We start from the raw sequence: 26,869 nt of genomic DNA on the forward strand, positions 1-26,869 counted from the left end.
CTGCTTTAGTAAGTGTGTGATGAAGGAAAACATTTTTCCAGTAGGAAACCAAACGCCTTTTTTGCCCACTAACGACGAGAAACCACTCCGCGAGCAACGATTTTATGATCTAAATTAGACATTTTTCGTAGAATTGCTGCAGACAGAGGCAGCTGTGATGCATTTCAGTAGTCCAGCACCTACCTTTCTTTCATGGGGAAGAGGGAGGGGAATGTGGCGAGGGGGACAGGACCATGAATCCATGATATAAAATGACATGATGCCATTGCTAGGCATGGGCTTGTGCGGGCGCGTCTTTCTCTTCTCCTCGGGAAAAAGCGTGCCGCTGCAAGCCAGCCGACGAGCTGAATGTATATCCCACCGTGTCGGAACTAGCTCATCAATCCACCTCGCCATTTCAAGCTCAGCCACATCCCCACCCCTCCCCCATCCCCACATCCCCACTCCAAGCTTGACCTCGCACTCGCTGTCGAGGCCCTCCTCTCCTCTCCTTCACGCGGTGCAATATTTATAGGCAACTCCGGGCGAGTCAAGCGGGCCGGGGAGGAAGAAGACAACCAGCTAGCTAGGGAAGCACACGCCCATTGCGCAAGAATACAAACAGGCCGGTGATCTAGGTAGCGGAAGCGGAAACAGACAAGCACGACGACGACGGCTCGTCGTCGCAGCTAGCTAGCTAGCCAACGAAGAAGCAGTTGGGAGAAGTCCAAGAGGAGAAGAAGAAGAAGCCCGCGCACGCACGCGCGGGCGGGCGGCCGTTCATGGCGTCTAGCTGCTGTAGCAAGAGGCCCAGACCAATGATTGCCAAGTTTGTCCCCTTGCTGCTGGTGCTGTTCGTCGCTTCGTGTTCATGGTCCGCGTCGGCGTCGCCGGACAGGAGCGGCGGCAACGGCACGCAGACCACGCAGTTCCGTTCCGGGGACGAGCTGCGGGCGTACAGGAGGATCCTGGCCCGGATGGACAGGTTGAAGAAGGCGTCCGTCAAGACGATTCAGGCAAGTTTTTCCATTCTACCTGCAACTGTATTCTGTGGTGGCTTGCCATTTCTGGCTGCATCTGTGTTCGTCTTGCCAGTTTTGCTGATTTCTTTGGCTTGCATGCAGAGCCCCGACGGCGACGTCATCCACTGCGTGCCGGCGCACCAGCAGCCAGCGTTCGACCACCCGAAGATGAGAGGCCAGAAGCCCGAGGTATGTCCATGATGCATCGTAATCTGTTTGCATTTTGCAGCCTATCATCGTTTCGTTCTGAACGAGGCGTTGCATTTGCAGGATGAGCCGGAGGAGAGGCCCAAGATCAGCACCGACGCCGCCGAGGAGGACGCGGTGTTCACGCAGGCGTGGAGCGACGGCGGCGAGGCGTGCCCCAGTGGGACGGTACCGATACGGCGGACCACGGAGCGCGACCTGCAGCGGTACTCCAGCTCCGGCTCGCTCCGGCGGTACGGGATGAAGCCGCGCGCCAGCGTCGTGCGCCGCGACTCCACCAGCGACGGCCACGAGGTACGGACGTACGGCGATCTCACCGATCGATGACTTGGCCATCCACCATCAATACCGACCCACCAGAATACCAGATTAGTTGTGGTACCAACGATGGACAGTGGCATCTCAGAGACGAACAGTGCTAGTAACTGCGCTTAATCACGCGACCAGATCATGGTCTGATAAGGTCGAGCAATAGTCGCAGTATTAGCTGGGTACATTGATTGTGCTGGGGATGGCTAGCAGGCAGCTGGTGCAGTCGCGCACAGTACATTGACTCCGCGAGCTGGGGGTGGTGACAATGGTGGCGACCACAATGGCAGCAGCTAGTAGCTCGCTAGATAGCGGTAATGGCGCCGCGCCTGGCCAGCGCTGGCAGTGGCATTAAGTAGCGCGCGGCATGGACCGGAGCTTGATGGATGTTTCTGATTTGGTTTGCGTATATGTATGTGTGTGCAGCACGCGGTGGGGTACGTGACCGGGGATCAGTTCTACGGGGCGAAGGCGAGCCTGAACGTGTGGCCGGCGAAAGTGGCGTCGGCGGCGGAGTTCAGCCTCTCCCAGATCTGGGTCATCTCCGGCACCTTCGGCAACGACCTCAACACCATCGAAGCCGGATGGCAGGTACGCTTCTTTTACACTACGCATTCTCCCATGTTCCTACCGTTTCTTTCTGCTGCTTTGCATGCAAGAAGCCAAGAACACTGATTCGAGTTCAGAGTTTCCTGCAAAAGATATTGCCTAGTTTACGGGATTTCGAAAATTAATGTGCAAAGATATGGACAACTGATGAGTGCACCATCTTTTCATCCAATCCACTAGAGCCGTGGTACTGGAGGGATGGGCCGGGATGTTATATTGTTATTTAGGAGCTGAATTGACAGTAGCAGCTTTCACATCGTCGTGTCCTGCAAAGCGATCTGGTTGTAATGGGAAGCTGATTCGCAGAACGCGCTCTTCAGCCTGTCCGAGTTTCCGGTTGGTGAGCACTAGTAAATGTGGCAAGATTGTGTGCCCTAGCAGCAGGAAGCAGACTAACTAGCAGAGGCTCTGCACTGCAGGTCCTTGCTTGAATGCCAGCTTACACCTGATGATCAAGCACACTGTATGTCCTTGTTTAAAATTAGGGGAAGATGAATCGTGATAGAAGAGTATAACACATTTTGTAGGCCTGATTCGGAAAGTTATACACAACTTAGCAGCCATCTTTCACAGATAAGATTCAAGAATGTCTGAACATGCATCCTTGATACAGTTTACCATGAACTGACCCATCTTAAGCCTAGATCCGGACAGAACATACCGTGAACATGATGCATCCTTGATCCTTGATGCACTAAACTGTAGAATCTTTTACCCTTGACTAGCATGTGGTTGCATGTTGACTTGTTAATATACAAAGGTGTTAGAACTGGGAATCGATCATTAATGAGATTCCATCAACATAGAGTAGGATCTTAGATTGGAAAAGTGTGCCGCAGTTGACTCGATTACTTGCTTGTTTTTGGTGGTTCAGTTTGAGACAAGTAGGATCTTGCTGGTCAAACTTATTTGACTTGGCCGCAGGCAGTACACAAGTGTTAACTCTCTGCACTGTTCATTGTTTTGTTTAGGTGAGCCCAGAGCTGTATGGAGACAACAGCCCACGGTTCTTCACGTACTGGACGGTAAGTCCATCTGAACAAAACACTGTACTACTTACCATGCATCTTCCACAATTCACACCAGCGAAAACAGAACTCAGCTAAGTGTTGCCATGCATCGTTGCAGAGCGACGCGTACCAGGCGACGGGGTGCTACAACCTGCACTGCTCGGGGTTCATCCAGACCAACAACCGCATCGCCATCGGCGCCGCAATCACGCCGGCGTCGGCCTACAACGGCCGGCAGTTCGACATCAGCCTGCTGCTGTGGAAGGACCCGCGGCGTGGCCACTGGTGGCTGCAGCTGGGGTCGGGCCCGCTGGTGGGGTACTGGCCGTCGCGGCTCTTCACCCACCTCGGCGGCCACGCCAACATGGTGCAGTTCGGCGGCGAGGTGGTCAACACGCGGCCGTCGGGGTCGCACACGCCCACGCAGATGGGGAGCGGCCACTTCCCGCGGGAGGGCTTCAACCGCGCCGCCTACTTCCGCAACGTGCAGGTGGTGGACTGGGACAACAACCTCATCCCGGCCAGGGACCTCCGGCTCGTCGCCGACCACCCGGCGTGCTACGGCATCCAGGGCGGATACAACCGCGCCTGGGGCAACTACTTCTACTACGGCGGCCCCGGCCGGAACGTGCGGTGCCCGTAGCTAGCCTAGCGCAAACCGGTGATGGAAGAGGAGACAGATCGATGTCGATCGATCAGCTTACATCACTGATCGCTGCTCATTCTTAATTACTACTATTACTGCGTGCTGATATATCATTACCAAACGGAGTAGCTTGTGGTTACTGAAAGTTCTCGGTGGAGATGATAGCCGGGTGCTTCTTTTGATATGGTTAGGGCTTAGGGCTTGGTGTTTCTTAGCTACTACGTACGTGTATACCTGAACAAACTGATATATAGAGAGTGTTGTGAATTTTTTTATTTTTGTTTGCGGGAAAGAGTCTTGAATTTGTGATCTTCCTATATGTATAGTACTAGTACCGTTCCATCCATCCATAGTGTTTCCGGCTTATAGTTCAACTCAATCTTGCACATTTTCTAATCTTGAATTGATAAACTGCCTCTTATTTGGATTTTTTATTTTTTGAGCTAGCCTCTTTTTTGGATGACTATGTTGAGGAGGATGGATACACCCCAAGAAAAAACGAAATAACCAGGTTTAACTTTTTTTTTTTGAAGGCAATAACCAGGTTTAACGTTGCGGCCTCGTCGATAGGTGGGGTGAAGAAGGAGAAAGGCCCATGAGACGAAATCTGTTGAGGAGTCCCGGCAAAGTAAAGCCCATGTTGCACTAAAAAAAAAGTAACGCCAATGTATTTTTCCATCAGTTCCTATTCACCGATGATCGGGGCCGCCTGCGCAAGGCCCATCAGCGGGGCTGGGTGCTTCAATTTTTCTTTTCTTTTTTCAGTCGTTTTTTCCCGTTTTCAGCAGGTTTTGGGGTTCTCTGCATTTTTTTTCGTTTTCTTTCGGTTTTTCTCCGGTTTCTGCTGGTTCTTCATTTTTGACATAGTGTTTTGAACTTTTTAATTTTTTATTTTTTATTTGCACATTTTTCATATTTAAACTTTTTCATGTTTTCTTTCGATTTGGACATTTTTTAATCTGAACTATTTTTATGTCCGAACTTTTTTAGATTTAAACATTTTTTGAATTTAAATATTTTTAATCTAAACAAAAAAAAAGAGAATCGGCGTGGCCCATGACCGCACACTCCAGGCGGGAGCATCATTGCGCCAGCATAAGGCAAGGAATAGGGGCCCCTACTTTCGTCTCGGCCAAACTGGTGAGAGTTATACACCGACCGGACGATGGTTATCAGATGTCGCACGCCCAAGGCCGGAGTTGGGCTGACACGGCGTTGTTATTTTTTTTCCCTTTTTCGGGTTCTCTTTTTTCTATTGCTTCTTTTTTTATGTCTTTAAAATTTGAACTTTTCAAATCGGAACTTTTTCCCAAAACCTATTTTTCAAAATCTGTTTTTTAGTTTAATATTTTTTCAAATATGAACATATTTTAAATTTGAACACTTTTAAAATGTGAAGAAAAATCAAAATTTGAACATATTTAAAATATAAAAGTTCTTCAAATATGAAAATCTTTTAAATGTGAACATTTTTCAAATTTGAACATTTTTTCGAATCCTAATTTTTTATTTAATATTTTTCATATCTAAAAAATAAAAATAAAAACAAAAAAACAAAAAAGCAAGAGTAATCAGAAAAGAAAAAAAAGGAAAAAAAGAGGAACCAAATGTACCTGGAAGAGGATCACACCCGGGTGGGGGGTGCGCGGAGCCTTGTAGGAACTGGCCTCGTCGGTGTATAGGATTCTCCGCCACACACCCCAACGGTGGCATGGGCCAGGTCAATATAAATCGTGAATTCATATTCCGTGTGTTTGGTTTTCTACCCTGTTTTGTGCCCGGGTTTTTCTAGTTGTTACGATTTCTACCAGGTTTTTGTTTTAAAAAATGTTTTGTTCTTCAAAACATTTAGATTCAAAAGGTTTCAACTTTTAAAAAACGTTCAGACTTGAGAGAATTGTTCAAATATGAAAAAAAATATTTAGATTCAAAAACTGTTCAAATTTTGAACAAGTACATATTTGAAATTTGTTGAAATTCGAAAATTGTTTAAATTTTGAGAAAAGTTCGGATTCAAAATTAGCTAAAATACATAAATTATTCAAAAGATGTCCTAGTAGACCTCCAAAACTGGAATCCCTCCCGACGCTCGCAAGCAAGTAGCGGCTTACCATGCAGATACTTAGCCTTCACCAACTTCAGCCAAAGGCCCCTGTCAGTTATGATCCTCCATACCCATTTAAACTTAGGGCCACATTCATGTGACGAGAGGAGATAATACCTATGTCCCCAAGATCCTTGGGGGCGCACACATCGGCCCATTTAAAGCTTATTAAGGCTTTGATTAAAGACCACATGGCCTTTGGATATTCTATGTATGACTTGAAGGGGATTAGACCCGTGATAGGCACCCATCGAATATTTTTAGAGGAATGAGCTCCGCCAGTAGCGGAGTACCAAAGGAGGCTTAAACCACAAATGAGGGAAGTGGTGAGAATAGAAATAATTCGTCTTCTAGAAGCATGTATTATATATCATGTGAAGGAAAGTGATTAGGTAAGTCCAGTCCATTGTGTTCCTAAAAAGGGAGGGTTTATAGTTGTAGCTAACTAGCATAATGAAGCAATCCCAACTAAGACTATTGTTTAACATAGGATGTGTATTAATTTTAGAAAACTAAATAAAGAGACAAGAAAAGATCATTATCCATTGCCATTTTTAGATCAACACTTGAGAGGTTAGCTAAACATTCTCACTTTTGTTACTTAGATGGACATGCCAAATTCTCTCAAATTGTTGTTCATCATGAGGGCCAACTTTAAACCACTTTCACTTGCCCATTTGGTTTGTATGCTTGCCGCCGCGTGCCTTTCGGTTTATGCGATGCAGCTGCTACTCTTCAGAGATGTATGACTGATATCTTTGCTGATTATGCAGAAGAAATAATGGAAATTTTCGTGGACGACTTTTCTGCCTATGGCACATCATTTAATCATTTCTTCATAATCTTGACAAAATTTTGCAGAGATGTGAAGATACTAGCCTTGTCTTGAACTGGAGAAATGCCACTTCATGGTAAGAGAAGGGATAGTACTTAGTAGCATGTTTCACCGGTTCACGAGTCCCGACAACTGTATCAAACTAAAATAAGAACAATGACATGATAAAAAAATTAACTTGGGCATAAACTTGACTTCAAACTTTAGTTTTGGTTAATTTAACTTGATATTCATGATTAATTGATATTGTTCCAGAGTAATTACATGGAATAGGCATGATAGGTGGGCTAATCCGGGGCTTAGAACATGAACATAATTTTCTGTAAACATGATCCATAAGAGATAAGCATGATCTACATAAACCCTAATCAAAGATAACATGCTTAGCGCACTAAGGTGATCAGATATGCTCTGATGCCATTGTTAGATGTGTTCATCTTTAGGGATAACTTAAACATGCGGTAATCGCCTCACGGTGCACCTAATGATCATTACCACATAGATCAGGGGGAATGATTACGAGTAGATGAAGAGTTCCTTTGCATGCTTGATGCAGGCATGATGTAACCCATGGCGATCGGAGGTGGGGCGTTGTAGATGGCTGGCAGTCGTAATGGCCTTTTTGTTGCTTCAGCACACCCTCTGAATCGTTCAAGGGTCTTTAAGTAATTATGGGAACTATATAAATGCATGGGGACTCCTCTTGGTAGATATCTAGGCCCTACCCTTTTATATGTGCTGGCAATAAGGGCCAAAATCACTTGTTTGTTTCCCTCAAAAAAAAAATCACATGTTTGTTAGAGATGTTCCGATTATGTGATTATAGTTACATAAAGAGGGGTCCAGAATGTTGGCTTTGGCCCCCTCTTAAAACTTTTCATTTAGACTCTGTCTATTTTTAATTAACCTATTATGTCAGTTAAACTCGCAGATCAACCAACAATCCCAGCTTGCGTGATAAAATTTAATGGGAATTCCGCCTCTTTAATTTATTTCCATCTGATTAACCACAACTTTGATGTCTTCTTCATAGAATCCTCTATCCATCTCCAATCTATCGCCGTCAGAAAGTTTCTCCTCGGCTCACCACAGATCATCGCTAACCCTCTGCACCGTGAACAATGTGAAGGGACCGTGTATCCCTCGAAATAGCAATCCACCTAGCTGGCCAAGATCGCGTGGTGCCTCCCTGTTCAGTGTTCACGGTCGTCCCCATCGCTTCCCCTAAATTTGTCCCTGCAAGCTTTGCTCATCACTCGGGTAGGCGAAGGAATGTTCACCTCGCCCGACAGCTCTGAACATTCCATGGCCCAGCGTGCCGCAATTCATGGCCTAAAGGAGCAGAGGACATTTTCCTTGCATCTTCAGTAACCTGCCGAAAGCAAGCAGTAGCTGCACCAGCCACCGCTGATTTCTTCCCAAGGATCACTCGACTTTGTCGCCTCTGCTGCAGACGCTAGTGCCCAGGAATTCACCTATAGGCACGGATGAATCGCCGATCATATGATTGCAAACACAGGGACAGCGTAGCCGGGCGCTCGAACGGGACCGGCACACATGCGGCGATGAACGGGCGACAATGGGAATGTGTTGAGCGTCATCACATCACCATGTCATGTCACACCAAGAGATAGAGATTTGACAGGATGACAATGTACTACATACATGAGCCAGATGCGATGCATGGTCGGCATCATCATCAGGCGTTGGCTATGGTGTGCTATGGTACACAAGAGACGGAGGAATTATTGGTCGCTTGCTTGCTTTGCTTTGCTGTGGTGTGGTGGCGTCTTCCATCTCCTTCCCCACCTCGATCGCCACCTTCCGGACCACATGATGATGCGTCGATCCTACCCCGTCCGGCGGGCCGGCGACGGCGCCACCTCCGCTCGACGACGCGCGCGCAGTGTCACAGGCGCCACAGTGCCGCGTTTGGCGCCACCGCGGGATCGAGTCAGTTTCGGCCAGTTAACTAGGCTACACGCTCCCGGTGGTTGAGTAGGCCAGCGAGCTCGACGTCGACGAGTGGGGCCGGGTCTGCGTTTCGGCCGGGTGACGCAGGGGCGCCGGCTTGCCCGGCGTCCTCGGCTCGGCCCACTTCGCGGCGCCGCTGGTCTTGCGCGAGTCGGCGCCGTCGTCGTGCCGGAGCCCGCGGAGCAGCGCCGCCACGTCCTTCATGGTCGGCCGGTCCTCCGGGCGCGCGCTGGCGCACAGCAGCGCGATCCCGAGCGCCTGCAGCATCTCCTGCACCTGCGTGTCCGGCCGGCCCTGCAGCCGCGCGTCCACCAGCTCCGCCGGGTCGCGCTTCCGGTGGAGGTGCTCCCGCACCCACTGCACCACGCTCTGCCCCTCGCCGAACGCAGCCTCCACCGGCCGCCGCCCCGTGATGATCTCCAGCAGCACCACACCGAAGCTGTACACGTCGCTCTTCGTCGTGATCTTGATCATGCATCCGTACTCTGTAACCAAATTCCAATGCCATCACGAGTGTCATCAAATCAGTTCAGATGACGTACTGTAACCAACTTAACCGACTCAACAAGTACGGTCTGTGGCGGGAATCGAATTGATCGCTTGCTTACCGGGAGCTATGTATCCGTACGATCCGGCGAACGGAGGGGGCGACGAGTTGGCGCCGTCGTCGGCGACCCTGGCGAGCCCGAAATCCGCGACGCACGCCTCGTAGCGCTCGCCCAGAAGGATGTTATCCGCCTTGACGTCGCGGTGGAGGATCGCCGGCACGCAGTCGTGGTGGAGGTACGCGAGGCCCTCGGCGACGCCGACGGCGATCGAGAGCCTTACCTCCCACTCCACCACCATCCCCGCCGCGCCGCCGTGCAGCAGCCCGCCGAGGGTGCCGTTGGGGAGGTAGTCGTAGAACAGGAGGCGCGCACGGCGGTTGGACGCCCACCCCAGCAGCCGCACGATGTTGCGGTGGCGCACGCGGGGCAGCACGCCGATCTCGCACGCGAACGCCTCCGCGGAGGCCTCGTCGCACGACCGGAACTTCTTCACGGCGATGCTGGCGCCCGTCGACGGCACGCTCGCGCGGTACACGGCGCCGGACCAGCCCTGCCCGATCACGTTCGCCGGGGTGAGGCTGCGGGTCACGTCGCCCACGCTGATCTCCAGCTTCTGGTACAGCGTCACGTCCCACGGCGGCAGCATCTCCGCCTCCTTGTCGTCGTCTTCCGGACGTGCGCCGCCGAAGATCGAGCGCTCGCGCCGGCGGCTGAAGAGAACGAGCGCCGCGGCGACCAGGAGGACGACGAGAGCGGAGACCAGGACGGCGGTGGCGACGCGGGCGGCGCGGCGCGCGCGGTCGCTGGCGTCGCCGGGGCACAGGGACAGGCACAGCGCCGGGTTGCCCTCCACGTCGCTCATGGGCAGCTTCGCGAAGAACGCCGTCTCCGGCGCGCGGCCGGAGAAGTTGTTGAAGGAGACGTTGAGCGTAACCAGGTTCTGGAGAGCGGACATGAGCTGGAGATCGCCGGAGAGCTGGTTGTGCGACACGTCGAGCACGCCGAGCCTCGTGAGCCCCGCGAACTCCTTCGGGATGGCACCCGACAGGCCGTTGCAGCTGAGGTTTAGAGCAATCTCCAGGCCAGGGATCTTGCCGATGGTCGCCGGTATCGGGCCGGAGAGCGAGTTGCCGCCGAGGTCCAGGAGCTGGAGCCGCGTGCACGAGCCGATCTCCGGCGGTATGTGGCCGATCAGCCGGTTCCCGCCAAGGACGAGCTTCGTGAGCGAGCCCAGCATGCCTACCTCCGATGGCAGCGTGCCGCCAATGGCGTTGTACGAGAGGTCCAGGTACTGTAACCACAGCATTCCGTGGAACAGGCCCTGCGGCAGCACGCCTGTGATGGCGTTGCCGTGCAGGTCGACGAACGTGAGGTTCTGGCACCCGGCGATCTCGGCAGGGATGGCGCCGGACAACCTGTTCGAGCTGAGGTCCAGGAAGCTGAGGTGGCCGAGCTTGCCTATCTGGGGCGGTATTGCGCCGGCGAGGTGGTTGCCGCTCGCCCTGAACCGGACGAGCGACGTGCAGTTGCCTATCTCATGCGGTATCTCGCCGGACAGGACGTTGTCGATGAGGAGCAGCTTGGATAGCCGCGGCAGCCGAAACATGGACGGCGGGATGGGCCCAGTGAGCGCGTTCTGCGACAGGTCGAGCGACTCGAGGCTGACGCAACCACCGATCTCCGGAGGGATGGTGCCCGTGAGCTGGTTGGCCCAGAGGTACAGCATCCGCAGCGACGCGAGCTTGCCGATCTCGGCCGGGATGCCGCCGGACATCTGGTTGTTGTCGAGCTCGAGGTCCGTGAGGTTGGTGCACCGCGCGAGCTCCACCGGAATCGGGCCGGACACCTTGTTGGCGCTGAGCTGCAGCTCCTGCAGCGACGAGAGGTTCCCGAGCGTGGCCGGGATGTGGCCAGTGATGCCGTTCATGGACAGGTCCACCACGTTGAGCGCCGTGCACGCGCCCAGCTCCGGCGGGATGACGCCGACGAGGTTGTTCTGCCACAGCAGCAGGTTCTTGAGGCTGCTGAGGGCGCCCAGCTGCGACGGGATGGAGCCAGACAGCGCGTTCTCGTACAGGTAGATGTTCTGCAGGGCGCCGCATTTCCCGAGCTCCGGCGGAATCGGGCCGGAGAGCATCGCCGTGTAGATGGCGAGCGTGTCGAGGTTCTTGAGCCGGCCGAGGCTGGCCGGGAGCGGGCCGGAGATGCTGGTCTCGGCGAGGCCGAGCATGGTGAGGTTCGCGCAGTTGCCGATCTCCGTCGGGAGCGCGCCCTGGATGTTCTTGTTGCCGCCGCCGCGGAGCACCTCGAGGCTGGCCATCTGGCCGATGGAGGCCGGGATGGCGCCCTCCAGCTGGTTGTCGTAGAAGATGAGCTCGCGCAGGGACGTGAGGTTGCCGATGGCGTCCGGGATGGCGCCCTCGAGGTGGTTGGAGTTGACGACGAGGCTCTCGAGCTTGCTCCCGGGCCGGCAGAGGCTGGCCGGGATGGAGCCCGTGAGCGCATTGTTGCTGAGGTCGAGCTGCTTGAGCGCCGGCAGGTAGCCGAGCTGCGGCGGGATGGGGCCCGACAGGTTGGTGCCGGTGAGCAGCAGCCGCTCCAGCGTGGCGCCCATGGCAGCCGACAGGTCGTCCGGCACGCCGCCGAGCAGGTCGACGAACTGCAGGTTCAGCTCCGTGACCCCGCCGCCGGCATTGCAGGACACGCCCGTCCACCGGCACGGCGACGCGTCCGACACGTCCCAGTTGCCCAGCGCCTTTGCGCCGTCGCCGCCCAGGGTGCGCTTCCACGCCAGCAGCGCCGCGCCCTGCGCGTCCAGGCCCAGGGCGCCGCCCATGCACGCCATGACGAGCGCGCAGCACAGCACCACGTGTCCCTTCCTCCACCTACCGCCGCCCATGTCAGGAGGCATCCGCTACACTCGACACTGCACTCTTCTCCTATCTATCCAGTACCCAAGAAGAGATTAAGAGAAGAAAGATGAAGTGATGCTATAGAATTAGCTAGCCACGCTGGTATGTCACAAATCACAACACAAGCAAATCTTGGTTCTTGCTTGTGTTGGAAGAGTAGACAGATAATAACATAGCACTTGTGTCTCGCAACTTTTAGTTGGCTTGGTGGCGAGGTTAACTCACTCACTCACAAACTCTAAAGGGAGAAGAAGAAGAGGGGGTCATGGCGGCCATGGGTGCAATTTTTATATCTCCATGGAGAAAAGGAGCTCAGGGATGGAGCAGCAAACAAGCAAGGAAATGGCGGATTAGGTGGCGGCCAGCAGCAGTGGAGCCAGCCGTGTTAAGCTAAACTAAACTAAACTAAGCTAAACCAAAGGGTTTTAGAGCCGCTGACATTGTAAAGTGGTAAGAGGAGGGTGTCATGTGTGTCTGCAGAATCTCCGGATCCAAGGCCGCCGGTTGGGTCAGGGGCACACACCGCACCCCTGTCCCTCCTTGTGTTTAGTTTATTCCATCCCCTGCACTGACAGATTAATTATGGCCGGTAATAAGAAATTAGCAGGCCTGATCGATCTGGTTTCAAAATTTCCGGAGAGGGCTCGCCAACGACTAATTGCTTTTGATTTGTCAAACTAGAGTTTGATTAGCCAGAGATAAAGAGGAAGATGATGCTTGAGTGAGTTATTTTGTCTTTTGAGAATTTTGAGTGAGTATATTTTGGACATAAAGAGGAAGGCAACAGCTTCTCTCTTGTCTACTCACAGAAAGATGGATGGTGCTTCACCAGGCCATCTTCGCTCCGCCAGCATTTCAAATACCGAAATTGTCCGTTTTGATCCGTTTGGGGTGGCCCGCGGACAGGTGAGGAGCATATGTCCGTTTGTGTGTAACAATGTACCCAACGACACTCCAGCTTGATCCGCGGCTAGGTAATTCTAACCAATTTTTTATATGTGCATTTTACACATATAATTGATCCAAATACATCAAAAAAAATAACTAAGAGTTCAAATTTCATGAAAATGATAGCAAATAAGTAGTACTACAAGGTAGTTCAAAATTTCAAAAGGATGAGACACAAATGAAAGTGTGATCGAGTGGATCACTCATCTCGATCAAGAATATTCTTCTTCTTCTTCTCCAACCATGTGTGCTGACTAGGATTCATATCGTCGGTCACGGGGATCGCCATGATCTTGGCCTCCTCGGTGAGTAGGACGAGCTCTCGTTCTTTTTTGCTTGCTATGGGCATTGATCTCTTGAATTTCGAGCTTCTTGGCCTCCTCCTTTTTCAGACGCTTTCTCACGCTCCTCTTCTCACTTGACATTTTCTAGTTTGCTAGAAGTGTATTGATCGTCTCCATGATCGCTTGCAAGGGAGCCTCGCGCTTGGCATCTGCCTTGGAGTTGGTCCTTCCCCTCAGCCTCTTTGATACACTAGACACACTTGGAGCGGCACCATTGAGATGGATGACATTGGATTGCTCCTCTCTGTTGGTTGGCCATGACACATAGAGCTCTTGCCACTTAGGACAATCTTTGACTGTCCTCCAACAATGAACCATGTTGAAGCTCTTCATTTGGTTGGCAACCTTGAAGTGACCCAAAGCATGAAACACCAAGTCTCCAAGGCCAATGCCACATTGCTCTTGGATCAACGCACACATCTTTTTGTGAGAGCCGATCACTCTAAAACGGGTGATCACTCAACTGCCTCTGCTCGTGGAAGTAGTTTAAAATTTCCTCCAAAATGTGCCTCCCTTTTGTTGGGCACCACAAATTGGATCTTCTCTAGCTTCCATTCAAGCCTTGCAAAAACACACGTCCTCAAGTTCTGTATATCCTCCGGTTCTTTTAGAACCTCCTTTGGCATGGCGAGCGAGCTTAATGTCGAACAACGGCTCTTCTTCATCGTCTACTAGGGTTGTTTGCGTGTCAACTTGGGTGGCACGTTGGGCCTCGGTGCTGCCGCCTTCATTGATCATGGCCTCCATGGTGGCGTCCCCATCGAAGAAGGTCTGGTACATATGTCGTCGGATCGGGCGCAACCATGTTAAATCTATGGACACACAGATAAAAGCAAAAGAGAGCCATACTAGGTTAGAGGGCGAACCGGGCCACTCCAACATTCCTTCAAACATGTTGCATGGAACGGGGATAGAATTTGGTGACAAGCGCTTTGCGGACTTACTTTGCACGCCCCCTAACGAGTCGTTCGCCGGGATGTTGAGGTTGATGCTTGGACCTGCCGGCACGGCCAGGAAAGACTCACCGACCTCCGGTGATGTATCCCTCAATAACCGGGACACGCTGATGTGTGTCCTCATGAACGTGTGGGCTTGTTCACGGATGATCCAGACCTCGTCACCAGGTGTTGGTCAACGACTGAGCGTTGATCAGGAGCAGGCATCAACCCTTTCTTGGGCTTCAGCGGCAACGACAAGCTTTTTCTTGGTGTTGTCTCTGTGGCTAACTCGCTTCTTCGACTCCACCGTCCTCTCCTCCGGCGTGAACTCCTTCTTCTGCTTGACCAAACCAGGCACGTCGACTTTTTTTGGGTGGCCGCGGGCACCATCCGAAAACGTCGCGATGGCGGGAGCTATGGCCATAGCGTTGCGCACTGTGTCAGGCAAGGTGGGAGGCGTCGTGGCCTCCATGGATCGAACAAGGGCACGGCAGCTGCGCAAGGTGGTGGCTGGTGATAGTGAAGGGGGAGTGTGTCTAGCTACAGGGTCCGAGGCGGACAAAATGGTCACACGTGACGAACACGTAGGATATCTGTTGGGCCGCAAAACCAGCCCAAATTTAGGCTTGTAATGGGCGTCCGGCCTCGTCATTAGACCGTGCAGACAGCAGCAGACTGCATTTGTCCATCTATGTGCGGCCTCGGGGCATCTTCAGCGGACCGACCCAAAACGGCGACTCATTCGGTCCGTTTTGGTTAGCATGCCGACAAATTGTGTGGAGCTGTCCGGCCGGCCAGGACAGTGGGTCCAACGACGCCACCCATTCGGTCTGCGCTAGACAGGTTTGGCCAGTTGCCCATTGCCAATCAAATTTGGTCATATTTTACCATAAAGTAATAAGTATAGTTCATAAATATAAATATATAAATAGTTCACAATCACACAACCATAGTCTTACAAACAAGAAAATTTAAATCAAATAATAGTAGCCACGTTGGTTTCCTACAGGACTCCACATATGCTCAATCAAATCGGTTTGGAGGCAGTCATGGGTGGTTAGATCCTGAGAGGAAATATACATGTGCAAAAAAGTATTCCCATGGTGCCCCAACCTATGGCTCAACTAACTCACCCTCAAAATTCAGTCACCATCATAGATGTTGTCATCTCATTCTTCTTGAACGATCATGTTGTGCATGATGACACATGTTGTCATCACCTCCCACATTCTCTCGGCGCTTCATGTTCTAGCAGGGTGCCGAACAATTCCCCAGTGTGATTGCAACACGCTAAATGCACGCTGTACATCTTTTCGAGCTTCCTCTTGGTCTTTTGCGAACCTCTTGCATTTTTCATCTTTAGGATTACGGCTTGTCTTCACAATGGTGGCCCCTGAAGGGTAGATGCCATGAGCTAGATAATAACCCTTGTCACAAGAATGACCATTGATTTCATAGGCACCCAGAGGAGCATGGCCTTCTGCAAGCCTAGAAAACACCGGTGAGCATTAGAGGACGTTGATATCATTGTTGGATCCTGACATGCTAAAGAAGGAGTGCCAAATCCATATATCTTAGGACGCAAATAGCTCTAGTATGACCGTGCACCCCTCTGCATGCCCTTTGAACTGCCCTTGACAATCAAAAGGACAGTTCTTCCACTATCAATGCATGCAGTCTATGCTATCCAACATTTCAGGAAACCCCTCTTTCTGTTGATGGACAAGAGGCGGGAAGTGTCTTCGGTGGTCAAATCTCTCAGATAAACTTCGCCAAACACCGCAATAGCCGATGTGCAATTCTTGTACATGACCTCAATGCATGTGTACTCGATCTTGCGCAAGTACTCATCAATCAGATCACCTGGTACTCCATACGCAAGCTGTCGAATGGCCGCCGAACATTTTTGGTACAAGGAAAAGCCAACCTTACCGGTAACATTGAGCTTGGCATCGAAGTAGTCATCATATGCCCTCACGCCAAGCAGAATATCCAGAAACAACTTTCTAGACACCTATAGTGGCGAGGAATGTCTTCGCGTCGTACACCGGATTGGTAGGGTGGAAGTAGTATCGCATGCGTGTCCACCGACTCGATCTCGGTCATTGTTGGCCTTGTGCTTCACAGATGACCCACCCCTGCGCTTCGATAGCAGATAATGGTTATGCGCCATGCTTGCAGCGGTGAACAAGAGTTCGGTCTCACCGTCGGACTCCTCGTCCGACGATGATTCGATGATATCTTTGTAGAAAAACTCGATTGCCTTACTCATTTGCACAAGAGAATGGAAATAAGTCGATCTAATATCTATGCCCATGTCATTGCAATTTGGACTCGATTCATTCCCCAAAGCCGTCCGGCCCACCGGACGATCGGGTTGTGGGCACACCGCCGAGAGACGCGTCCGAGCTTCCGTTTGTAGAAGAGGTGTTGTCGTGGCCGGTGGAGGGATGGAGGCTTGTGCGCTGCCAACTCCGACAACACGCGTAGTATTGTCCTTGTTGGAAACAGAGCCGGAGGTGAGCTGCTGGGAACTGGCGATGGCAACAGACGGTGGCGCTGCGAGTGGGTGACGGCGGAGATGGAAATCAAGGGTTTGGGGAATTGAAGATTCGGCTGTATACCCCTTTCGTCCCAGTGGCGAGAGGGCTTGGGTGGGCAAGAGGGAGGACGCGGGGGGACGCGCACACTATCCGGTCCGATGCATCGGCGGCCTAAATTTGGAGAACATATAGATCGGTCCGCGCGAGTCGATCTGTTTGGGTCGCGCCGCTGGAGCATGCGCAGCCAATTCGCAGTCAGACCGTTTTGGACGGTTGGGTCGCCACGACTGGAGATGCCCTCAGTCACAGCAGTTGCTGCGTTCCATCAGGAAGGTGAGGTAACTTCATGGAAAGAGTGTGAGTGACACTGGTGGATTTCTTTCCGTGGTATTTTACAAACGGCTCATCATGGATGCAGCGTAAACTGCAATCGCCATTGCTAATTAAAGCAGTACAAGAATATCTTGGAAATGCAACAACCATCTAGAATAAGCTTCTTTGAGAAAATGTGTAGCAAGATGCTCCAAGAGTCTTTGGCCTTGTGTCAAAAGGAGCAGGTGAGGCTTTGAGCTGTGATCATGGCATGGGTTGCGGGAATCTTCAATGGTTGAAATGAAAGGTGAAAAGGGTTAAAGAAAACCAAGAGAGGGAGGCAAGCATTATGCATCACAGCTGGTAAACCACATGACACAACCAAGGCAGTTCATTCCATGCAGTGAAAAATCATATTGAAATTGTACTGGTAGCGGCTTAGTGGGTATCTGCTCCCTCTGCAGGTTAACAAAGTTAAACAAGAGGGTTAGATCTAATCTACTGCCCTAATGGAGGAGGGGAGGGCACCACATGCCCTTGGCAAAGTAGGAGCGGTAGATCAGATCTACTGCTACTTAGCTAATACATTTCACTGCCAACTGGTAGCTGTAGCTCATGGTTAAACTAGTGGCCTCACCTCTGCCTTTCTTGTACTTTGCGCTAATTGCGAGGAAGCCGCCATCAGCAGCGGTTAAAAAAATTCTGGCGCTGTACTGAAATTGTTTACAGGCTCACAGATCTAGATCTACCCTCCTTCAGTACAAATTCCCATTGGTAAATGGGAGGTCCTAATTAACCGTGGAACACAGCACCTCTAATCCCGTGGAAGATAATTCCAATGAGTGGAACTTGCAGAGTATTTACATCGGAATTAGGGCTTCTATTTGGGGTTTTGGGGGCAGGCAGCGACATGCATTGTAAGTAGTATTGCCTGATAAAAAAGAACACCATGCTTTTCTGTTCTTCTCTCCCATGAAAGGGCAGTGTTGCTGGATGCATAGATAACAGGGTAATGTTCAGATAACTTTCTTACTGTGAAAGCTGTGTAAAAACATCTGCTTTCTTCAGACCTTCAGTTCATCTAATAGCAGAAAAATAGTACTGTGGGTAAGCTTAGTTCACAAGAAGTATGTTGGTAGATCAAATGTGCTGAGCAATGATGCATCAGCATGCAAGTGAAGCTCAAAGCTGGTGTCTGGTGTGAAAAGCTGTTCAGTTTTTACATGGATGATGAAAGGGGTGGAGAAAGAAAGAAAATACAGCATTGACTATTAAGTCTATGTGATGCCATAGCAAATGAGTTCAAGGGACTAATCATGAACCCATACCCAGTGGAATAGCTCCCAAAGTTTTCACCACACCAGAGTCTAGATCTACCAGACTAGCATGTTATGCCTAACAATTTGGCTAGTCTACTTCTACCATGTTCATGCTAGTATATACTAATACAAAATGTAGTACGTTAAGTTTTTGACCGAATCATAATATATTCGACATATGGAATGTAACTAGCGGTGGTGGTGGTAATTGAAAGTGAGCGGATCTGCAGTGATAGCGTTGCTGAACAGAATCATAAGTATGATATTTCTTCTCGTTTAAGTAAGAAAGAAAAATGAGCAGATAAAACTGAAGTGATTACTGGATCACGTGAGGGTGTGGACTCCTTGAGTTGCTTGCCGCATGACAGCATCTACTCAATAATTCCCCATCCCAGGGCCAATCCAATTGTTTGTACAAACTTGTAGATTTTACCAAGTACTACGTGCAATTTGCAAGCAGAAAGCAAGTGTGGATATGGATTGATGTGTACTTCGATCCTGAAAGGACAATTACAGGCAGTCGTACAAAATCCAGAAATCTGAAAAATACATGGCATACAATACCTAGAACAAGGGAAGAGAATCCCTAAAAGTTGTTGCACTGATTCCCGGGTCCCCAGAGGTATCTTTGCATTTTTTTTTTAAACAATACCACTAGTTTTCTTAAGGACATCATTTCCCTTGCTTTTTTGTAGTTTTACTTTGTTGCCGATTTAATTTGTAGTTCTATGCTAAATCAGTTTTCTGGACATCCTTTCTGCAAACTCCATACGACGTGAATGAGGTCTGAATTGCAAACACGGGTAGATCAGCAAGTTAGCTACATCCTCGTTAAGCACAGTGTTCCTTGACACTTAAGCATGAAGGTTCTTTTCTGCAAACAATTCTTGTATTTGAGTTGTAATGTTTGAAGAAACTTGCAAGCTACAATTACAGTACACAGGAGCAAAGATTGCTTAGTTAATGGTGTCGGTAAGACGACCAGGGAGCGTGCGAGAGAGACGGGGAATCTAGGCGTCAGGGGTGGTGGGTGGTAGGGGCACATGCATGGGCTAAAGACAAGAAGAATACAAGTCACAAGGACACGGATGGATAGGCCATAGCCATAGCCCATAGTAGGGGTCATGTGAGGAGGAGGTGGTGCTTGTGATACACTACTAATACTAGGTGTCCATTTGTTTAACTCCAGGCTCAAGAAAATTAAGATCAAGCATGAAATTAGCCATCAGCTAGCATCATCAGTCACTTCCCTAGCTGGTGATGTGCAATTATATGCAGCCATCAGGCCAAGGCAGGCAGAAGTCAGAACACATGAGCATCGATTTACCATGCTCTGGTCAGGTCTACATGCAGATGCAGTATGAAAAGAAGAGAAGGCACTTCACTTGAGCTAGAGCTCCAGAGCCATGAGGGCAAAGAGTCTGATTGGGTGTTCAGACAAGGGGATACAGTGTTTACCTCCAATTCCCCTGCAGGTTGGGCACGTCAATAAATTTGATAGATTGGGACTTGCGTCCTCGACCAGAGCGATTTGGATTGGAAGGTTTCTTTTTCTATCTGCATGGACGGACGAGACGGTGTCGTTCCCGGACCGAAGTAGAAGAAGGACCTGTCATGAGAAACCGTGATTTGCATCTTTTCCTGTCGAGGCGTAACAGTGCCAGCAGCCAATGATTTGACAAGGGTAGATGGATGACGTTACGTTCCCGATGGAACCAACAGGGCGCGTCCCTGCCATGCATGAGTGATTGCTTGATGCTCGTTGAAAATGGCAAGACGGGTCAAATATCGAGACTTCTCATTCTGGGTCATTAGTGAACAGTCTGATAATCAATCAACTGTATATAGGATGTGATTCGAATAGGGGTTTTCTCTTTGAGGATTTACTATGTTTTATTTGCAAGAAACCTCAGGTTTAATGATTGCTTTGTGCTCTATTTTGAACAGGGAAAAAGATATCTATTCAAAGCTCTTACTACAATTTTCGCAAAGAACCTCTTGTTACAGTTCATTTGTGCTAATTACTGCACCTTTCCTATTTTGTGCGAAAAAATACTGAGTTTTCCGATCTAGGGTTAGAGAATGCATGTCATTTAATGTTTGTGTTCAAAAAATCCTGAAATCAGAGAAGCACTAATGTTTAAAGTGACGGTGATTCATACTATTGGCACCAAATCTAACCGTATAAACTATAACTTTCTCTACAAGAAACAGTATAAGAGTACAAGAGAGTTCAGTGCATGCGTCTTACCTAATGGGCTAGTGGCTTGAGAGGTAACTGCATGCTGATGCAGTGATGCTCCATTCACCATGAGGCTTCAACTGTTCAGTAGAACAAGTATCTGCCACTATAATGAAAAATTGAAGTTATGTTGGTTTGTTTTCGTTTATCCCGTGCCTGTTCCATGAGCGAAGGGTGGGGGCTATAAATCAACTAACACCACATGAACAAATGGAAATAAGTTTTGATCATCACATCACTTTTTTTTTTCGTTATATTTACAAATCGAAATAGATAAGTCAATTTATAGGTTATAAAACAGATTAGAGCCATAAAAGGGGTAAGAATTTTGTGGGTCCTTAGTACGCAGATTAAGTAACCGCTGCTAAACTTCTGCATATTTCAGCCAAACGTGTCACATCGATTTTCCCGGTTTCCCCCGCTCCCTACAAAAAGCAACAAACACACATAAGGTCTGATGAATTTCACAAACAGAAAGATGCTGACAATCACGATGCATAATTAATTAATTATGAACTATAGTAATAGTACTACTACACCATTCTGGATTCAAATAAGATGTTGAGCCCACAACAGAGTTGGTTTGGGGTCAAGTCACACTTGAGCAGTTGAACTCCGCATCAGAGAGATTGCCAAACCAAGCTAGTAGCTAGGTAATCGTTCTTTAGGTAACCATATTGGGAGCAGTGCCCGGGTTTCCAGGGCGGTGGAATTGAGCCCTTTGATTTCTTTCCGCCCTAGAAAGCAATTAGGACAAAAAAGTATACATATAATAACTGTCATCAGTCCTAACCACCACCTTCTTCCCTCCATTCTCTTTGTGATCTCATCATCTTTGGTCATATGCAGTACTTATACCTTGCTTGTGCACAATGAGCAAGTCCAGCCCCCGCCCAAATGATTTAGATTGTTAATCACTCCCAAGGAAGACTAACTTTACTTTTCGGCACTTCTATGGGGCTGAAACACATTTGCTTGTGCAAGGTACTAATTTACACAGCAGGAAGAGGATGACTAATCCTCTGTTAGATTAGACTCCAAATGCGCTCCTGCCCTTGCATTGTGGTAGTGGCACATAAAAGATTTCCGCTCTGGCATTTTTATGAACGTTAACTACTTTTCTACATTGATTCTGAGACACAATCATCATATATAGGCTCCATGTCATGAGCGATGTTCACAATAGAACTAATCAATGAATGCAATTTTCTTGAACAACTAAGGTTGTTCAGTAGTCAAATGACATCAAATAAGATTACGAAGCTGAAATCCATGGTCTAGTGCTACTTCCAAAAAAAATGTGATGCTATCCTAAGTCCAAACATCTCGAAAGTAGAAAATTATTGCAGCTACTACAAAGTACAAACTACACCTAACAAGCTCGTGACCAAAGATCAAAAGTTTTAAAAGCATTTTTACCACACTACAAATAGAAAATAAATACAAATTGTTACAAAGAGAAATTACAACTCGTCGCACATTTATCAATTGACAGGTGGAAAAGCACAAAACAACGGACCATATCGAAATAATGTTACAGTATCAACTCAGATACAGTGCATACTGTATGTTACCAGAAAGAAAGTAGACTCAAAAGTAGCTGCAAGAATTTACTAGTGTCAGCATGTGAATGCATGATCTGAATGTGAACAATAGCGATATCATAATTTTGGATAATACAAGCAATTGCACAGCTTGCTAGAAAAGGAAAATCATATAAATATGGTAGCAAAAACATATAACAATCATGCAGGGGGTGAGGTGGGGGGAGGGGGGATAACAAACTTGTTATTTTCTCTTTCAATAATATATATGGGCCTTCCATCAGTCCAATAACAGGTAACAAATATCCTTCTTGAGGATTTTAAACCAGACTTCAGATACACAATAAATTTGCTAGACGCAGTATGGGACAAATTAAACATAAGTAGAAAGACAAACCTTTGTATCTGCAGTACTAAAACGATGTCCTCTCACAAGTCACAATGGTCAGAATTGCCACCATGGTCTGTTACACGCATCCTGCATAGAATTTACACCTGAATCAACGACACCAAGTTTTGGCAAGTTAATAAATACACTTTCATGATCCAAACATAGACAATAGATTAATGAATTTCCATCTCTCACATAGCAATTTATGTTTAACATGTGGCTCTTAAGTATAACGTTCAACTGCTTAAAATATGTGAGACAAGGTACACAAACTAATGAAAATATAAATTTGGTGCATTCTCCCCATTATCTTATTATTAGATGCAGTATACTGCATTTACCTCCGGAGGCCACAGAACATGCACTGAAATCACCAAGTGCAGGGGGGTGGAGATCATCTTAGCGCATGTGGTTCCATCCCAAACCAGCACCATGTTTGTTGACGTTTGGCTGTATAGGTTCTACAATACCCTGACTGCTTTTACCAAGGGCCTCTCCCTAAACAAGTTTGACAATGAGATCAAAATCTGAAAATCAATACAAAAATCAAATACTCATTCTATGAAATATAATACTATGCTTAATAGCCACTCAGTTCTCATTGGCAGCTCTAAGTGTTATTTGTATGCATGAGAGAAGTGTAGTTGATCCTTACTATAGCACCGGTCCAATGGATAATCTGGAAATACATGTCACAGATCTGTCATTTCTTTCAATGTTTTGTCATGTGTTTGCTAAATGTGATCAATGTAAAAAATGCTTCACCAAATATTATACTTGATTTCAATTGCTTATCACCCTTAGTCAGAAAACATATATTAGCACCAAGTTTCAAAAACAAATACTCAGTCACGAAGGAGAGATAGTCCTCAGGCACTGAGAATCTGAGATTTGAAGGGGACTTGTGTTTACACAAAAACTAGTTACACAATAAAAGAAAAGAAGATTTTTTTCTTGTGTTCTTGAAAGCATTTTTTTTCCATCCTAGAATGCAAAGGCATATATCAGGTCCAACAATGCAGATAAGATAAAGACATACTTCCTTCCAGCCCATGTTCTCCATGATTCTCTTTGCAGACTTCAAACCACTGGAACGGAAGTTCATATCAACTGGTACAGCTCCCAATGAGTCCATGTCCTCATTTGCCTCCTCATATTCATCAGAATTTATGCCATTACTTTGCTTCTGACCAGGTCCTGTCCCTAAGCCACGGTGTAGGATTCTTCTCTCAGCAGCTCTATCCCTATAAGTGTTTATCTTCTGCTCCTACAAATATTGCAAACATCTCAGAATATTATGGCTATCAAGAACATCAGTAATTATGCTTTATGTTAGGAAATTGGAAACGTGGCCATGTCGGGAAACAATTCAACAGAAACAATACCATGAACTATTTTAGGTAATGATCTCAATAGAGATTAGAAACATGGAATGATATAGCATTGTCAATGTATTTTTGATACAACAACAAGAAAGAATGAGTTTACTGAAGCAAAAATATGCCATTCTGAAGCATTTTTCAACATATAAATTATTTAGAGCACCTAGAATCAGGCAACATAATGTACATACGCCATAAAACTGATGTCGATAGAAATTCTAAATCCATGGGAAAAGAGTTGCCAGCATAAAATAATAAATAAAATGAATTAATTACTGTCTATCTAACTTCTAACCCCTTGATTTTGACATTGGCCATTCATGCTGTATTGCTGTTACCTAGGAGTAGTACACACTAGACGTAAAAAGCATATGTTTCCTCTAGCCTTCAATATTTCGTCTACATCTTTTTACTATCGATTTCAATCATATGATCTCCAATTCATCATGAGATAACAAACCAATAGGTTGCACAATTCAAAATTCACTAACAAGATGAGAATAGCACAAAGTTGAAACACTGTCGAAAGAAACTTAACGTCCTTCAAACAGGAGCAGAACATAGAAGCCACATAAATCTACAGATGTTTTCAGTAAATTATTGGAAAAGAAACAGGCTAGAATAATCACAATACTTCAGCAAATGACAACAAGAGAAATCAGCTAACATTAACTTGCCTTGCCACTAGCAGCTGAAACACCTACCTCGGTAGAAGATTCATGAGCAACTTCAGACTGGCAACATGCAGTTGACTGCTTATCTGAATTGCTATTAGGGTTGGCATATATATCAGGAAAACCCCAATCTTTTGTTGGGTTGGAAGAGTCATATGCTGATAAAGAGGCCCAGTATTTTCTGCTTGGGTTCCTTAGCCTGTACAACTTCCCTGAAAATATGATATGTGAGTACTTGTGAGCTGTACATGGAGTTTTAGGACCCACAGCCCCAGAATTGTCAACCAGAGAACATTTGAAATCTGTCTTAACAATATCCTGTCTTTTCTTTAGCTTGATTAATGGTAATTGATAGAAAAAAAGAAGTCCATTACATTACATTCAAGTTACTTGTGTATATTAGGAAGAAAAAAGAAGGAAAACACTGCAATTTCCTATCTTTCTGGAATCTATCGAAGTATTCAGTCTTACCTGTTGAAACACGTACAAGATCAAGATGAACTTCACGCACAGGAGCGGTTCTTAGAAGGCGACCACGAGCAGGCAGAGAAGGATGAAGTGTACTAGAACCCCTAGTTAAACGTCCCACAAGCCTAGACATGGGCTGGCCTTTGCTAACAGATTCGGTGATCATATCCCAGTCCCACAGATCGACACTCGGAGACAATGGCAGACCATCATTTACTCTCTCTGTTTGACCATACTGAGAAAGCCATTTCTCTTCCTCTGGGAAAACAATATGCAAAACAAAACATCAGTAAGACCCACACATCACACAGAGACAGCACATCAGATAATCCTTAATAAAAATGAAGATAGTAATATGATGGTCCCTCACCTTCCCCTAATGATTCATCAACAGCTGTGAGGTTCTCAGTTTGCATTTTATCTTCTATTTGCTCTAATGAAGCATCATTCAGAGAGTCTGACACATTATCTGAAGCCAAGTTACTGAGTTTGTTCTCAACTGCCTCACTTCTGTTTTCCTCTGGTGACCATAATAAGTTCTTTCTGAATTTCCAGTACAAACCGATACAAGAATACAAGAAGCTGGGGAAAAAACAATAATTAAAGTTACGAACCGATTGTCTGTGATTCTCCTAGTAATTTTTCATTTTTGACATCTGTATTTGAGTATCCTGATAAATACATGTTGATTAGTGTTTCCTCCAACCTATAAGAACATAGGAAATCAAGCGCAAAATTTAGGGATCTGAAAAAAAGATGTTCATCAGATAAGAGAGAGGTGATTATTTAAGCAAGAACCATTCTGATGGCGGCTGAGGAATATCCAGTTCCGGTCCTGCTATTAAACGTGAAAAACGATCACATTATATTTCCGATACCAACTATTACAAAGAGTTCTATTTACAATGATTTGTTTCCCAAAAAAGTAGTCCGGACCATTTTCTATAAAAGAAACACAAAATCTACAATTCTGCACACTATAGGTCCCATTTCACATATTTCATTTCTGGCTAATGTCGCTGTTCTGAAGCTAAAGATGGCACGTTTATTTTTCAAAAATTTCAAGAGAATTGTAGATACTGAACAAATATGCCCTAAAAGTTGCAGTATATTGAGTAACGAAACATACAAGAGCTACTGAACAGCATATTGATTAATGAGACATACAAGAGCATTCCTGGAAACTTTGGCTTGCTTCATCAGATAGAGAATGTACATTGAGTTCCTTGCTCTGTTTGAATATGGATGTAAGGTCACACGTGACAATGACACGCTGAGAAATTTGGAGGAACAAAATGAACTTATAATTACCGCATCTGAAGTCCATAACACATAATCTCCATTCTCATAGATGTAGTACTGACCATCTGTGCTGCTGTAGTACCAGCCAGCGACAGGGTCATGGTAAAATCCAGTACTGGAAATGATACATTTTCAAGTAAATATCAGGAAAAAAATATTAAAATATAACAATGGCAATAACCAAACCGAAAACTGGAAGAAAAAAAAAGTAATATTTGGAAAGAAACAATTACGCTGAACAGAGAAGTATGGCAGAAGTTTAGACAGAGAAGGCTCTATACATCATGAATTGTATCTTAAGAATAAG

General features: G+C 47.3%; 3 protein-coding genes across 3 annotated transcripts in view; 1 reads left to right on the plus strand and 2 right to left on the minus strand.

Moving 5' to 3' along the window:
• Positions 1-761: 761 nt before the first annotated feature.
• LOC124665901 lies at positions 762-3,779 on the plus strand. Its single transcript, XM_047203256.1, has 6 exons — positions 762-995; positions 1,104-1,190; positions 1,272-1,502; positions 1,944-2,108; positions 3,098-3,151; positions 3,255-3,779. Exons 1-6 carry the CDS (start codon positions 762-764, stop codon positions 3,777-3,779), a joined length of 1,296 nt encoding a protein of 431 aa, XP_047059212.1.
• Positions 3,780-8,698: 4,919 nt separating this feature from the next.
• LOC124664704 (leucine-rich repeat receptor-like serine/threonine-protein kinase RGI4) lies at positions 8,699-11,563 on the minus strand. The gene is made up of 2 exons (XM_047202160.1): positions 9,304-11,563; positions 8,699-9,180 (listed from the first exon to the last, which is right to left on the minus strand). The coding sequence occupies exons 1-2, from the start codon at positions 11,561-11,563 to the stop codon at positions 8,699-8,701; spliced, it is 2,742 nt and encodes a 913-aa protein (XP_047058116.1).
• Positions 11,564-20,980: 9,417 nt separating this feature from the next.
• The window catches only part of LOC124664706, a 9,138-nt gene continuing 3,249 nt past the window's right edge, over positions 20,981-26,869 (minus strand). The window contains exons 2-12 of the mRNA XM_047202161.1: positions 26,572-26,677; positions 26,428-26,491; positions 26,059-26,098; positions 25,875-25,966; positions 25,631-25,780; positions 25,264-25,518; positions 24,823-25,004; positions 23,776-24,003; positions 23,078-23,234; positions 22,743-22,840; positions 20,981-21,226 (exon numbers count right to left, since the gene is read on the minus strand). Coding sequence (XP_047058117.1) covers positions 23,136-23,234; positions 23,776-24,003; positions 24,823-25,004; positions 25,264-25,518; positions 25,631-25,780; positions 25,875-25,966; positions 26,059-26,098; positions 26,428-26,491; positions 26,572-26,677 — 1,216 coding nt within the window. The 3' untranslated portion in view covers positions 20,981-21,226; positions 22,743-22,840; positions 23,078-23,135. The remainder of the gene's footprint in view (positions 21,227-22,742; positions 22,841-23,077; positions 23,235-23,775; positions 24,004-24,822; positions 25,005-25,263; positions 25,519-25,630; positions 25,781-25,874; positions 25,967-26,058; positions 26,099-26,427; positions 26,492-26,571; positions 26,678-26,869) is intronic.

This window comes from Lolium rigidum, chromosome 6 (assembly GCF_022539505.1).
Source record: "Lolium rigidum isolate FL_2022 chromosome 6, APGP_CSIRO_Lrig_0.1, whole genome shotgun sequence".
Taxonomy (NCBI): Eukaryota; Viridiplantae; Streptophyta; class Magnoliopsida; order Poales; family Poaceae; genus Lolium; species Lolium rigidum.

Excerpts from the sequence above, each read along its gene's own strand:
- LOC124665901 (XM_047203256.1), top strand. The coding sequence starts at position 762 with ATGGCGTCTAGCTGCTGTAGCAAGAGGCCCAGACCAATGATTGCCAAG. Across the intron at positions 1,503-1,943 it reads CCACCAGCGACGGCCACGAG|CACGCGGTGGGGTACGTGAC; the intron begins GTACGGACGTAC and ends ATGTGTGTGCAG. Across the intron at positions 3,152-3,254 it reads GGTTCTTCACGTACTGGACG|AGCGACGCGTACCAGGCGAC; the intron begins GTAAGTCCATCT and ends GCATCGTTGCAG.
- LOC124664704 (XM_047202160.1), bottom strand. The coding sequence starts at position 11,563 with ATGGCCAGCCTCGAGGTGCTCCGCGGCGGCGGCAACAAGAACATCCAG. Across the intron at positions 9,181-9,303 it reads GTACGGATACATAGCTCCCG|AGTACGGATGCATGATCAAG; the intron begins GTAAGCAAGCGA and ends ATTTGGTTACAG.